The sequence below is a fragment of the Aphis gossypii genome, chromosome 2 (genome assembly GCF_020184175.1).
Source record: "Aphis gossypii isolate Hap1 chromosome 2, ASM2018417v2, whole genome shotgun sequence".
NCBI lineage: Eukaryota > Metazoa > Arthropoda > Insecta > Hemiptera > Aphididae > Aphis > Aphis gossypii.
In genome coordinates, this window is record NC_065531.1 from 54,739,171 (window position 1) to 54,753,384 (window position 14,214).

Here is a 14,214-nt window from a genome sequence, read left to right on the forward strand (position 1 = left end):
AATGTAATAGTGATTATACTTTAATTGATGAAAATGTATCAACAATATGTTATTAAATGTCCTAAAATTTTTCTCCTAAATGGCTAAATGTAATCCTAAATTATATATATATATATATATATATATTTTTTTTTTTATTATTTGTAATAGGTATATAGCTGTGAATTAAGTGTCAACTATAGAATACAATTTTAGATAAGTAATTTTGTAGTTTTATTCAATTTTGAAAAAAATATAGCTATTCATTTTTAAAATTTTATTCGGACGCAGTTTAAATATATAGTTTTGTGTTTACCTGTACTTAGGGCGTAATTTATTACAATCGCCACTTTTTCAAGTAGGTACCTAATATAAATTATATAATGCTTATTGTTTATAGATACTCAAATATTCTTTAGTCTGTTACTTCGTAAAATATAATTGAGTTTATATAGTAGATAGAATTATAGAAAATCGATCTAGTTCAGACACGGGTAATTGCAAACATTTTGTGTTATAAAATATTAATTTTTATATAACCATTTTCTTTTTCATACAGTACAATATTGATCTTTTATATCAGGTAAAAAATCATGTTCATTCCGTTTGGATGACACTACACTGTCTACACTACTACAAATGAAGACGTATAACCGAAATATTAATTGTAGTATTATTATTATAAAGCTAGTATATCGTATAAGTTAAAAATATGTACTTTACCAAATACCAATTACCAGCTACTAGGTATATTTCATGTAAAGTATAACCTATTGTTACCAGCACACTGCAACACCAATGGTTATGAAATTATGTTCAACTGATTTTACTTTGCTGTAGGTAAGCCTGTAAACAATTTTAAGGGAAAATAATTCTCGGAGCAATTAATATTAATAATTATTATTTATTATATCGAGTCATAGTCAACAAAAATGTTTAAAAATCACTTCAACTTATGTATATAAGTGTCTAAAAATTATGTAAAACGTGATTATTCAATTTCAAAAATAATATAAAGTTTAATTTCACAATAATCGTTTAAAATAGTTAAAATATAGTTAAAATAGTTATTATTCAACCGTGAGCCATGCTTTAAAAAAATGCAAAAAAAAATTAACATAATATCGTAAATTTCAAATCGTATCATCGTTACATTCTTAAGTTATTATAACAAATTATATCTTATAAATAACCTACCCTGTATTCTATGACAAACACGCGGTGATCGAGTCGGTGCCGTATGTTCTGCTCCACATCAACGTAATTCGTTAACACCTGTTGACGACAGTGAAATCTCGTCAATAAAACGGTAGGTAATTTTAAATTTTGTCAAAAACGGATAACTCCCTAATAAAATAAAGAAAATCTGCCAGAAAAAAAACACAATTGATACTTTGTGAAAAGTTCCTCGGCGACCATTTAACAACTGAGTTAATCGTAATAATTAATAAATAACGAAGGTCACAAGCGGGGCTCTTGAAAAATATCACAATAAATATATTTTGACTTCTGAGAATGTACGCTGTAAAACTAATGTTATACTAGGTACACTACTGCTATAAAACTTTATAATACAGACTAGGTAAATGTACACATAATTTTACATTAAAAAATGGCAGTTATCATATGACAAAAAAAAAGAAGTTTGTATCGCCACAGAACAATCATTAAACGATATTGTAATTATAAATATTTGAAAATATATTGTCTTTAAGTATATTTAAAAATTTCAAATCAGAATTTGTGCATTGTGCATTTTACATTGTTGGAAGACGGTGATCATACTTAGTGAATCCGCCATTCGTACACTTTATACGTTGAGTATTCTTAATTTAATAATAATATACGGAAATAAATTGCAATTACGTCAAATAAAATATATGATGACAGCAGTATATATGTATGTATAATACATATATCTAAAAAGTAACATACCTAATTGTATTAGTGGGGCTCGGATTTTAAAGCATAATAATAGTTAAACATATGTTATTTTTTTTTAAAACAGACCAAACATTAACATGAACTTGTTATAAAAATCAATAAAAAAAATTAAATATTAATTTAAATTAAAAAAAGAATCAAGTACCGTGTATTTCCCTGGATCTGCAATAGTGAAACTAACTATTGTCCGACAGAATATTTGTATACATATAGAAAACGAACTTTCTACATCCACCGAAGTGATCGGCGCATACTTCATACCAGTGGTTTCAAATTAACACTAAATCTTAAATTTTGAAATGGTCGATATCGATGTTACAGGCATACTGACAGTAGGTATCTACTGCAAGCTATATGTAGATCGATAATCTATACGTTTAATACACTTAATAAACAAACCGATAACGAAAACAATTATAATCCAATACCTATTCGCATTCTGGGTTTTTTTTCTTCATTATTATAATACCATAATGGCATAATAAACACATAAAAATGCACAGCTGGAATAATTTTAAAAAAGCATTTACATAAAAAAAAAACCCAAAAATTAATAGATATAAAAATCAAATTTCTATCTCAAAGGTATATAAAAAAATAAGCATATGCTTTAAAATCTTAGCCCTATGTATTAATAATAACTAATAATACTTAATAGTACCTAATACGTAGAAAGATGTGCATAAATATTATATCACTAGGTATGTAAACTCAAAAATATAACCATTTGTTTATTATAATGGTCACTGTCAGTATCGATTCATAGAATAATCCATTATTATTATTCATATTTATTCATATTACCTTTTTTAAAGGAATCCCAAGAAGTCCGTGTCTATTCGCTCATACTTTTATATATTTATTTAAATATCGTAAATTATCGTCCGACAAAATGTAACTCTGCAGCATCAGAAATCGTTCATTACAACATATTTATTAATAATGATTCGATATATTTTGAATTTTTTTTATCAACTAATATACATACCTATAAAATGCGTTTTCTTAATAATAATAATACAAAAAATCGTTATGTCGATAATATTATACGTCAAAACTGCTCAATATTTACCAAAACATTTGCTCCTATCACTAATCTACTTTTCAGCAGCTCAGTTTTTCTGATATCTACCTACTTCTGGGCCTTGATAATACATTTTTAATAAAAATCTCTTTTAAACCCGTTTTGGTAATGAATTGACTATTATCTAATATGCCGTACCTTTGTATCGAAGACATCAGTAAATAATCAGCTAACCTTTAATTTGTGTCTCCTCCGTAAAAACTCAACTATATAGTTAAACAGCACATTACCTATATCACTTGCTAATTGAAAGCTATCAATACTTACACTTTATTAATATAGTCAATAAAAGAACAGAACGTAAAAGATAATACACTGGTTTTGTACTATATTGTATTATACTGTCAATAGTCATGTACAAAAAAATCACTTCAAACGGTTCAAGTAAGCTTGCTTACATACAATTAGTTAAAAAAAGAAAAATCTTAAAACGAATGGGACAGCGCTATCTAGTAACTTATTTGACTATGAGAGCGGTTTTACTTATCTAAATGAAGTTAGCGGACCAATTTTGTTATGCATAATTCTAAGCTCTAATATACAAGATTAAGAATACGTCAATAGGTTAAATTATAATAAAGGAACGAATATTTCATAAAATTGACTTTATGCCAAACCACGGATCAGTTTAAAATTAGCAATTAAATACTGTAATAATAAAATTAATATTATTCTTACCTACTGTTATATTAGACATTTAACTATTATTTTTTGGTTGTTTAAAAGAGGTTGTATACTTGACAAAGAGAAAATATTTTTTCGTCTCTAATAAGTATAAGTAGGTAAGGTAAGTACTGCTTATTAATAACTACAGAGCTTGAATTATATTTCTGATGGAATTCAAGCATATTTTGACCCATACTTAGTTATGAATAGACGGATAGTAAAGGTTATCAATTAGAATTCAGAACAGTTGCCGAAATACTTAACAAATCAATAACTGATAACCATAAGTCGATAAACTTTTGATAATAAAATTAGGCAGTCACAGTGATATCACAAAAAAACACAACACAAAATTATTTTATTTTATTTATTTTTTTTTTATATATATATATTTTTCAAATAGTTTTAGTTTTTTTTTTTTTTTTTTAATTTTAAAATTTTATAAATTATAGGTTTAACATAAAAATATTAATTGATAATATAATTTTTTCTATCCTTAACATAATAATATTATATATAAGAATAATTAATAATCCTTTGCATTTTTTTTTTTTATTACATTAACAATCATTTTTTTTCTTCACAATTGTTATAGTTAACCGTACTTGGGGTAAATAAATGGTAAACATGGGAAGGAAGCGGACAAGGAGGAAAAAAAAATTAAGGTAACGGGATCGACCCGTGAGCGCAGGCTATGCCGAGCAGTCAGGGTTTACAATATATAATAATAATAATAATATTAATAATAATAATAATAATAATAATAATAATAGTAGTAGTAGTAGTAGTAGTAGTAATATAGTACAGTAATAAGTAATAACATTACTGCATTTAAATCGCATGAGAAAAAAAAATAAAATACTGTTCGGATTAAAATTATTTTTTAATAACACATAATTCAACTAAATCATTTTGTGTGCGTGACGGAATTATTAAAATAATAATAATAAAAAAAAAGACAATAATAATTATAATAATAATAATAATAATAATAATGACAATAATGACAATATTACAAACTAAAACATGTGAAAATTGGTAATGTTTATCTGTTTGTAAAATATATATTATAACAAAAAAAAAAAATAATAATAATAATAAATTAAACACTAACAAAACAACAAAGAAAGTAAAATGGGACTACATTTTTTGTTTAGAATCTTTTTGGGTGAATAGGTAGGGAGATGAGTACTTTTATTATTTATTTATTTTAAATCTAAATTTAAACATCACTAAATATATTTCATTTTGAATATCATAATAGTATTTCATATATCAATTACATTTTAAGGCAATATAACTCAGACTTTGGTTTTGTTTATAATCCTTTTGTATTTTTATACACATATTGTCTAAAAAAAATGTTACAGTCTAATGATGATAAGACTATATTAATTAAAATTTAATTATTAATCATGTAAATGAAATAAATTTTAACATGTGGCATTAATATAAGTCTTTCTAAATCGTTGTTTTAAAACAACATAAGGCGATTGAACGAATTTGTTGGTCACATTCACGGGTCAGAAATTATTGGCAAACTGACAAAAAAAATGATCACCTGACCACGTGTAGTTATGTAATACAATTATAACACTACTAGATATTTAAGCATTGAAAAGTTTATAAAATATATATGTATTGTGTTAAATATAATATGAGTTTTTGCAATTATGTTGTATATATTTATTAATAATCAATAATAACTCACAAAGCTCATTCTAAGATAATTTTTAGAAAAAAATTGATTGGGAAGAATGAAAAATTAGTTTTTATACACATTTATCATTTTAATTATATTATATATAGAGAGAGTAATATACTAGATATCATAGAAGAAAAAATATTATTTACCACTTTATCCTTTGCACGAAATAGCGTGTTGAAAAGACAAAATTCGACAACATAATTGATCGACCCTACCGATGCCCTAGATATGAGTCTTTCATCCAGAAAATCAAAACAAAAAATTTTTTATAATAATAATTAAATGTTGGTGTCGTTTTGTACACATTTGGCTACTACATACATATTTTACTCCACACAAAGGTAACTCTTAAAATTAATAAAAAAAATTATTATTTCTTTTATTACTTAGACTGTATGACTGAGCATTAAAATAGCATCTCAGACACAACAATCAGATAAATTTAACTAAGCGAGGAATGAATTCCCACATATACATATTAATATATATTATATATACAATTATACAATATATACTAGATACATATATAGTTTTTTTTAATTACACAACTTTTCTTTTACATATTTATTTTTTGTTTATAATGTAAAACAAACTCTAAATAATTTTCCTCTAATATACAACATAATTAATCAGATGTTTATAACTCGTTATAAAAATATATATATAGATATATTAATTTCTAAATTATAATTATTTATAAAACAGATATACTGTTTATTATTTAATTAATTTTTTTGTTTTTTTTTTGTTTTTTTTTTTTTGGCATTTTTTAAGAGTTGCAAGATTAAAATAATATGTAACTTAATGTCATCAAAAGATTAAGATTACAAGATTAATAATGTATATATACGTAGTACATAAAAATAATAATAATCATATATTTAAAATCCCATGTTAAATACCCAAACCAAAATTTGCTTTTTAAGACTGTTATTTAACAGTCTTGCTCAGAACCAAATTTTAATTAATATTTTTCATATATGATTTACATATACATAATTTTTTTATTATAAATATATATTAATATAACTTTTTTTTCCTTTTTTTTAGTATTTTTTGTCAAAATATAACAATTTATCAATTCAAAGTTAAAATGATTTAAAAAAAAAAAAAAAAAAATATACAGAATATACTGAAGAGATTTAGAAGTAGCTGTACATGAGTTATATACAGGATATATGTATATATCATAACGTTATAACCTACATTATAAGTAGTTTATATACGATTTGCATGAAACAGAAATGAAATTCCTCGTTACAATGAAGCCCAAGACGATGATGACAAATTGCGACAAGACTGTATGGTCTGTACTTTTTTAAATATGCGATGACTTAGCTTCCGAGGTGTTCATCTAATATCATGGAAGGTAATTTTTTATATTAAACTCACATCTCATGCGAGAAATGGCAATGCGAGCATACAGTGTGAGATCATGGCCAGTGCTATGTAATGTGAGAGGTCCACAATGTCGATCCATCTCAACAAAGAATTCTACAAGATAAAAAATGTAGACAGTTTAGTTAGTACCGTACAATAAATTTAAAAAAATTAAATCCATTATATCTTACGTGTGTGTTTTCCGCGCATAACTAAAAGATCAGCACGCTGCCACATTTCGTGCGCTGCAGCCAAATGACAATATAATATGTGTTGTGAATGAATAGCATTGTGTACAACTATTGGAACTCCAATCACACCTGTCGCAGCCCCTGATGATACAGCTCCACCACTGGGTGTAATGCTACTACTACAGTATCCTGATGAGTGACTCTCCACAGAACTGGCTGGTGATGGAGAGGGTGAAATGGGACTTGAACCCACATTCTAGCAAAAAATTTAAGTTAGAGTCATACATAATTGCTAATACCACAAATATAAAAGCTTACCTTAAGGAAATGTTGCTGAACAGTCTTGAAATTCTGTCTATTTTGGTATACAAGTAGTTTAAACAATTTTAATCTCAAGAAGCTAAGACACCTCATCCTATAACAAATAGTTAGGAACTCATTAGTTATACACCAAAAAAATCAAAGTACTTAGAATATGTACTTACCAAAGTATTAACAGTCTATTATCCCTTTCTGGATTATCAGCCATTTCAAATATTTCATCTAGCTCTTCGTGATCACAGTCTGCACGATAGTTATAAATTTTTGACCAAATGACTCTGTAAAAATATCAATAAAACATAAGAATATATTATAATGTCAAGAAGGAAAAAAATAAAAATCAAGTTTTTTATAATTACTTTATTAAGTCAACAGTATCATTATAAATCTTGAGCACTGCTCTTTCCCTAGTCCCATCATTCTCCATCAAATGACCACTAAGAACAAAACATAGTATACCATCTAAATATTTCATTTCTTGGGTAATAGGATCAGGCTCGTATTCTGCTAATTTGGTCAAAGCTTGTGCCTCCTTTAACGGGACCTCTTGGTGCATACTAAAATAAAAAAATAAATAATATAGTAAAAAATAATTTAGGGAAATCTTTCTCTGATGATTTTACTTGTTTTCAGGGTATAAGTCAGTTACAAAGTATGAGAAGAATCCTTTCCTTGGAGGATACTGGTGGTGCATGGATTGCATACGCCATGAAGGTTGTCTGGGGGGAGGTTGTACAGGAACTTCATGCATGCGATCCACCAAGATATCATTTATTAATCCATCACCCTATTTGAAAACAATGTAATTATTATTAAGTTATATTTCTAATTTACTTTATAATTATCATTATTGTACATAACAGTCAAATCATATATATGTATATATAAGTCATAAACTTATAACTTATAAATACGAATATAAAACAATTGTAAATTGGCTGTAAGCTTCAATATCATATAAAGATTGAATGATTATAACACTTGAAGTTACACTTATTTCAAAGTTTATCCTATTACCATCTATTACTAAAAAATGATCATTCTTGGTTAAAAAATGATAAAAATATGTTGTATAGAAAATATATTGTACAGTAAAACTTTACTAACAAGTTATTAAGAACCTCTATCTATAAGTCAAACTTTTGATAACTCGAAAGAATGCCTAGGCCCCTGTCTTACATTAATGAGTTATCGAGGTTCTCTGTAAGTCAAATTTTTGGTAACTCAAATTTTTTTTTATTCCCCAATCGATTCGAGTTATTGAAGTTCCACTGTATTATTATTATCATTTATTCTTTAAGTTATGGCTTTATGAGTTTATATTTTTTATATCTTACAATTTACAAATGAATAATATACAGCATGTATAATAACTTTAGAAATATTATAAATATATATTATAAAAAATATTTAACATATACTTATAGGACAGTAACTAGCATCACATATTAAGTTAAGTACCAAAAAACAAGTGAACTTAACTTAAAAGGAATTGTTAACAGTGGATCAACATAGAAAAGTATCAGTGGTTAATTTGTCGTTCTTATTTAATTTGCAATGTATTAAAATCAACTTACTATTCCAGCAGCATATCTTCCTAGTGTTGCTGACCCAGTCGGATTGATAAATTTTCGTCTTTTTGACGCATTAGGAGAGTATTGATCTAATTCCAGTGAACGTTTATACCGTGGGTCCATAATTTGAACAGCAGTAGTACTATAAGGAAGGAAAGGAGGTGGTCCACCATCTTCATCATCAGATGATTCTTCGTAAGGGCCATGAATCATACTGGTAGCAGCTGGGCGTTGCAAGTATGACATAGTACTAACATTTAAAATATACATTTTTAATAACATAAAAATAAATTAAATACCTAACACCAATTTTAAAACAACAAATAATAAGAATTACCTATGCTCAAGAGGTTTAACTTTTGCTTCTGGTATTACTGCACATACAGATGTTGGCTTGCGCCATACATTAACATTATCCATCATGCCTTTGGAATAGCCATCAGAAGATGGCGGTTGGAGAAGAGTCTGAGTAGGTGGAACAATGTTAGCTGGAGATTCGTTGGATTTGGATTTTTCTGATCCTGAAGTGATTTGTGATGGACTGCCTTTGTGATGATGTTTATGATGTCTATGCTTTTGTTTTTTCTCATCTTGCCGTGTATTTGCCAAATCAGCACAGGTTCTTAGCTCCTCAGATCTTGCTGGTTTCACCAAGTAATTTAAATTAGGTGGCAGCTTACTTAATGGTATTTTACACATCACAGATAATTTTATAGACTTTTGGCTTTCAGGTTCTTTAGGCATTTGTGGAATGACTGGTACAGGCGATATAACACGTTCGTTGTCATTGCGCATTGCTTCGTTGTTATCAATTATAATAACTCCACCTTTGCCACCTTTACCACCTTTGGATTTTCCACCACTTTTAGCACCACCGTCTTCACGTCGTGTTATAAACAGCTTCCTTAAAGTATCATTCTTTTTCTTATCTTGCACTTTGATTCCTTCAACATCAAGTTTGGGTGGACTTTCAGTTGCTGTTGACATAGGTGGCGGCCTACATTCTACATCAGAGGAGTCTGAATCTGCACTGCTTGAAATTGAACGTGGTGGACGCAGAGCAGCACTCACTCGAGCTACAGGTTTTAGTGGTTGGTTTTTTTCCCAGGATGGTGTTTTCTTTAATGAATGAGAAGACTTCTTTTCAGAATCCTTTTTTCTGCTTTTACGGCTACTATCAGTCCATTCTTCTGATTCACTGCTAGCTGATATCACTTTTGACTTTTTACCTGGTGGTCGACCTCTTCGTTTTTCACTTATCTTTACTGGTTTAGGCGGTTCATCATCTTCTGTGTCTGATGAAATCAAAGGTTTTGACTTGATTTTTGATGGTAGAAGAGGTTTTGAAGTCTTTAGCGGACCCTTCTTTCTACCTCTCTTTTTCACAACCGGTTCTTCAACTGGATCCTCTTTTTTTAATAACACTGGTGTTGACTTTCTCTCTACTAATTTAGCAGGTTTAACAGATGATTTTTTGAGATCCTTTTTCTCACACTTAGCTAATGCTGAGTATTTCTTGTGTAAGTCTGTTATTGGCTTAGATGATGCATGTGAACGGCTACTGTAAGATGAATCACTATCACAACTACTATCATGAGGCTTTTTCTTTTTATCGTCTTCGTCTTCGGATGATGAAGATGAAGAAGATGAAGAAGATGAGGAGTCAGATTGGCTTTTTTGCTTATCACTGTGATTAGAGTCTGTGTCTGACATTTCTGATAAAAGTTCAATAACCTCAGATCGTTGTGTAGGAAAGTTTGGACTAGATTTAGGATCAGTCATTCCAACAGGTTCCTCCTATGAAAATAAATAATTTTATTTATAATTTAAATCAATGTATATTTGTAATAAATATAAATTTGAAAAAATCAAACAAAATCAAGTTTAAAAAAATAACATTTATTATAGCTTTATTATTATTATTATTTTTGTTTAATGTTTTAAAAACCAAACGTAATTCACACCATTTAGCGCAACACTGGAGTTGTAAGATAACTAAAAAATTAAATAAAATCATCTTGAACACTCCAAGCCTAAGAGTATGTACAAAATAATTTAATGAAAGTATTATTAGTATTTATAAATGTCAAGACGTGATGTTTTAATAAATCGAGTAATCACACTTACCCAATAATTAATATATCTAACAATATAGTATACAATTATGACATTGATAATTTTATTTAATTCACATTACATAACACATACAAACAAAATTTGATAAAAATTATATTCTCGACCAGCGTGTCCACAAATATAAGGTTAGGTAGTTACACTTATAGCAGAATCTGAAATCAGTTGTAACACCACAGAAAAGTCAACCCCCAATAAAAACTGAAACCATCAAGTTAGGTTAGGTACTTTTTTTTATAAATATGTTTTGTCATGCTCGACAGTCATCAGCTTATAGAAAAGGTAGCTAAAACACCCAATATCCTAACCTAACATTAAAAAGATAGGTTTTTGCCCGACAGCGATTGAAGATGTCGTTTTATTATAATTTCAGTGTTATTAATGCATATTAAATTATTTAAGTAATAATATAGATAAATTTATAGGTTAATAATTATAGGATTATTTCTGAAGTAGATAAAAGATGCCCATAATCTCTTGCACAATATGGAGATCCCATTAAAAAAAATATTTTTTGATTGTATTAATGAAGTGACCGAAATAAAAAATATTATTATAAGAAGAACAATAAAATATATAACGATGAATTCTAATAAAAATGCTGTAATACTATAGTATTTGTCCTAGGTTTAAGCCTTGTTTCAACAAACGCTTCGTGGTAACATCTAATGAATTGTGTTCACGTTGACAACAAATGTCATTGTATGGGTTGTACCCACGAGAGCATACTAATTATCAATGAAAAGCTCATACACCGAATTAGAGAATTACAACGGGTCATAAATTGATCGACCTTAATATTGAGGAAAACACAGCAACAATTCTCACCTGTTGTGACGTCCTGGTCGTGTTGTTCGTATCGGGCGTACTCTTTTTCAAAAAGTTTTTCAGATACCACTTGGGTTCTTCTTCCTGTTCCTCTTGCGGAGGTGGTGAAACGGCAGCGGGCGGAATTGTTTCCTTGTTTTCGTCGTTGCTCTCGCTATCACTGCAGCTACTATCTGAACTGCTGTCCTTCTCACCTTCCTCGCTGGACGAACTGTCCTCGTCCACGGACATATCACTACTGGTCTTGTCGGCCCTACGCACACGCCGAGGTTGTAAGTACATATTATAAAATCTCAAAACGTGAACTTGGGCGAATGAAAGTACACCACAGTTGTATAATAGTATTACTGTAATACACACTACACAACTCACTTGGCGGAATTGCAGTTGGTTGTGTCCGACGATATGACGTTAGTCGACGTAGAGCTCCGGCGGATCTTGTCAGTGGTCGGTGATAACGATAACTGTTGCGATTCCTGCATCAACGATACATTTTAGGTAAATCGATGAAAAAAATGCCACCCCCACCACGAAGAAGTGAAAGGGATTAGAGCGGACGGAAAAATATCCAACTGCGTTTCGACCTACCTGCATCAGTTGCGTCTGCTGCGGTTGCGGCATAATGTTGGATCCTCTTACCGACGGTTTGACCATGTACCTGCAACAATGAAACAAAAACATCCCTTAGTGTTGAAAGTTAACAATAACATCATTCATATCTCAAAGATTAACAACCGAATAAATGATAAATAATTGTCTACACCGAAACGACCATATTATAAATTTAAAAAGTTTAATCAGTCAGAAAAAATTTAAAAAATATGTATAAAATGAACTTAAGTAAAATAGTAAACAATTTTAACAAATATAAATTAAAAATTATTACATGTATATGTCAGACCTATTACTCACTTCAAATAATTTAGTATAAACAAATATATTATCATTAAATCTGATATGTATAATGATTTTAATTATACTCACGATGCAAACAGCGAATGGTTGTACGGCCCCGATGGTTTGGCGTCCATGGGCACGGCCGCTGCGGCTGCTGCTGCTGCAGCGGAGACCGAAGCAGCGGCGTCTGGCGAAACGCCGTGCGACGAAGGCTGCTGATTTCTATGTACGGGATCCGCAAACAGTTGTTTGGGTTCACCGAGCATTTTTTTCAAGCTCTCGGATGCGTCTAAAACGGACACACAATCATATTTTATGACGTCTAATAAAATTATACGACAATAAATGTAACCGGCGCAATGACGGCTACGGCTGCGGCGGCCATGTGAATCACCGAGCACGCACGTCGCGGCGACGACCCTCTTTTACAACACAATACAACTGCAGCACGACGATCGACGACGACTACCTACTACCACTATTACAACTACACGCACTACCCCACTACAAAATCCCGTCGTGTATATTTTTAATAATAAACCGGTGCAAGCAAACGGTTCGAAAAAATAAATATCGTGGGGAACAGTTGATGAGTGGGAGAAAAAAAGGGATCGATTAAAGTCGGGGGGTTAGTATATATAATAATACACATTAAGCTCGTCATATATTACGCATTGTATTCATAATAATAATAATAATAATAATAATAGCGATGTATCTAGGGTAGACTGAAGAAGTATGCCGTCACACCCCGTGAGATTTAAATATTTATACATAGTGAGAAATTCGCGCGGGAACCGCCAAATTTTTTTATTTCAATATATTACCTGTTGGTTGCTACGAGTTTTCTACTAGACTACAGGCACGTATACACGTACATAAAATTATACGAGAAAACAAAAACACAAGCATCTGGTTTTTGTGTTAAATTTTTTTTTGTCCATCGACAACTGCAGCTGCAATGTCTACAAGACGCACACGCACATAAAAACGAATCGAAATACTCGTCCCCCACCGATTTTTATGAAATTATTGTAACCCGGAATCGAGGCGAGATATGTTATTTAGTCCACGGAAAGTAAAAAACCTAAAAATATGCCACATGATTTCCGTTTATAGTGCACCGCGGAACACCCGTCAGGGAGTAGTGGGGCAGAAGGGTTGCGAATACTCCCGGAGACATTAATGAATGTGCATGGCAACCACAAATCTAAAAACTGCTTACAATAGGACGTGTTTCCATTCAAGTCAGTTACCTTTACTTGACTGTAATGTATTTATTGACCATTGTAAATTTATATCACACATTCATACTATGGTGTATTAAGTGTGAAATTAATTTCGACTACCTATTACACTTTATTATCACCCAAGACCCATCGACCTACAGAGAACATTTCTTTATTGTATTATAAACATAAGTAGATACCTGATACAGTGATACACGATAATAAAATACTAATTCTTCAAAATAAAATTATAGAATATATTAAGTAGATAATCTAAAGA

General features: G+C 29.8%; 1 protein-coding gene across 4 annotated transcripts in view; it reads right to left on the minus strand.

Moving 5' to 3' along the window:
- Window positions 1–4,014: 4,014 nt before the first annotated feature.
- The window catches only part of LOC114129000 (AF4/FMR2 family member lilli), a 142,021-nt gene continuing 131,821 nt past the window's right edge, over window positions 4,015–14,214 (minus strand). For all 4 annotated transcript variants that reach the window (XM_050201653.1, XM_050201652.1, XM_027993617.2 and 1 more), the window contains 12 exons: window positions 12,793–12,994; window positions 12,397–12,466; window positions 12,181–12,284; window positions 11,809–12,061; window positions 9,185–10,644; window positions 8,851–9,097; window positions 7,897–8,060; window positions 7,633–7,830; window positions 7,438–7,551; window positions 7,271–7,367; window positions 6,953–7,208; window positions 4,015–6,875 (listed from right to left, as the gene is read on the minus strand). In XM_050201653.1, the coding sequence (XP_050057610.1) occupies window positions 6,742–6,875; window positions 6,953–7,208; window positions 7,271–7,367; window positions 7,438–7,551; window positions 7,633–7,830; window positions 7,897–8,060; window positions 8,851–9,097; window positions 9,185–10,644; window positions 11,809–12,061; window positions 12,181–12,284; window positions 12,397–12,466; window positions 12,793–12,994 (3,299 nt within the window). In that variant the 3' untranslated portion in view covers window positions 4,015–6,741. The remainder of the gene's footprint in view (window positions 6,876–6,952; window positions 7,209–7,270; window positions 7,368–7,437; window positions 7,552–7,632; window positions 7,831–7,896; window positions 8,061–8,850; window positions 9,098–9,184; window positions 10,645–11,808; window positions 12,062–12,180; window positions 12,285–12,396; window positions 12,467–12,792; window positions 12,995–14,214) is intronic.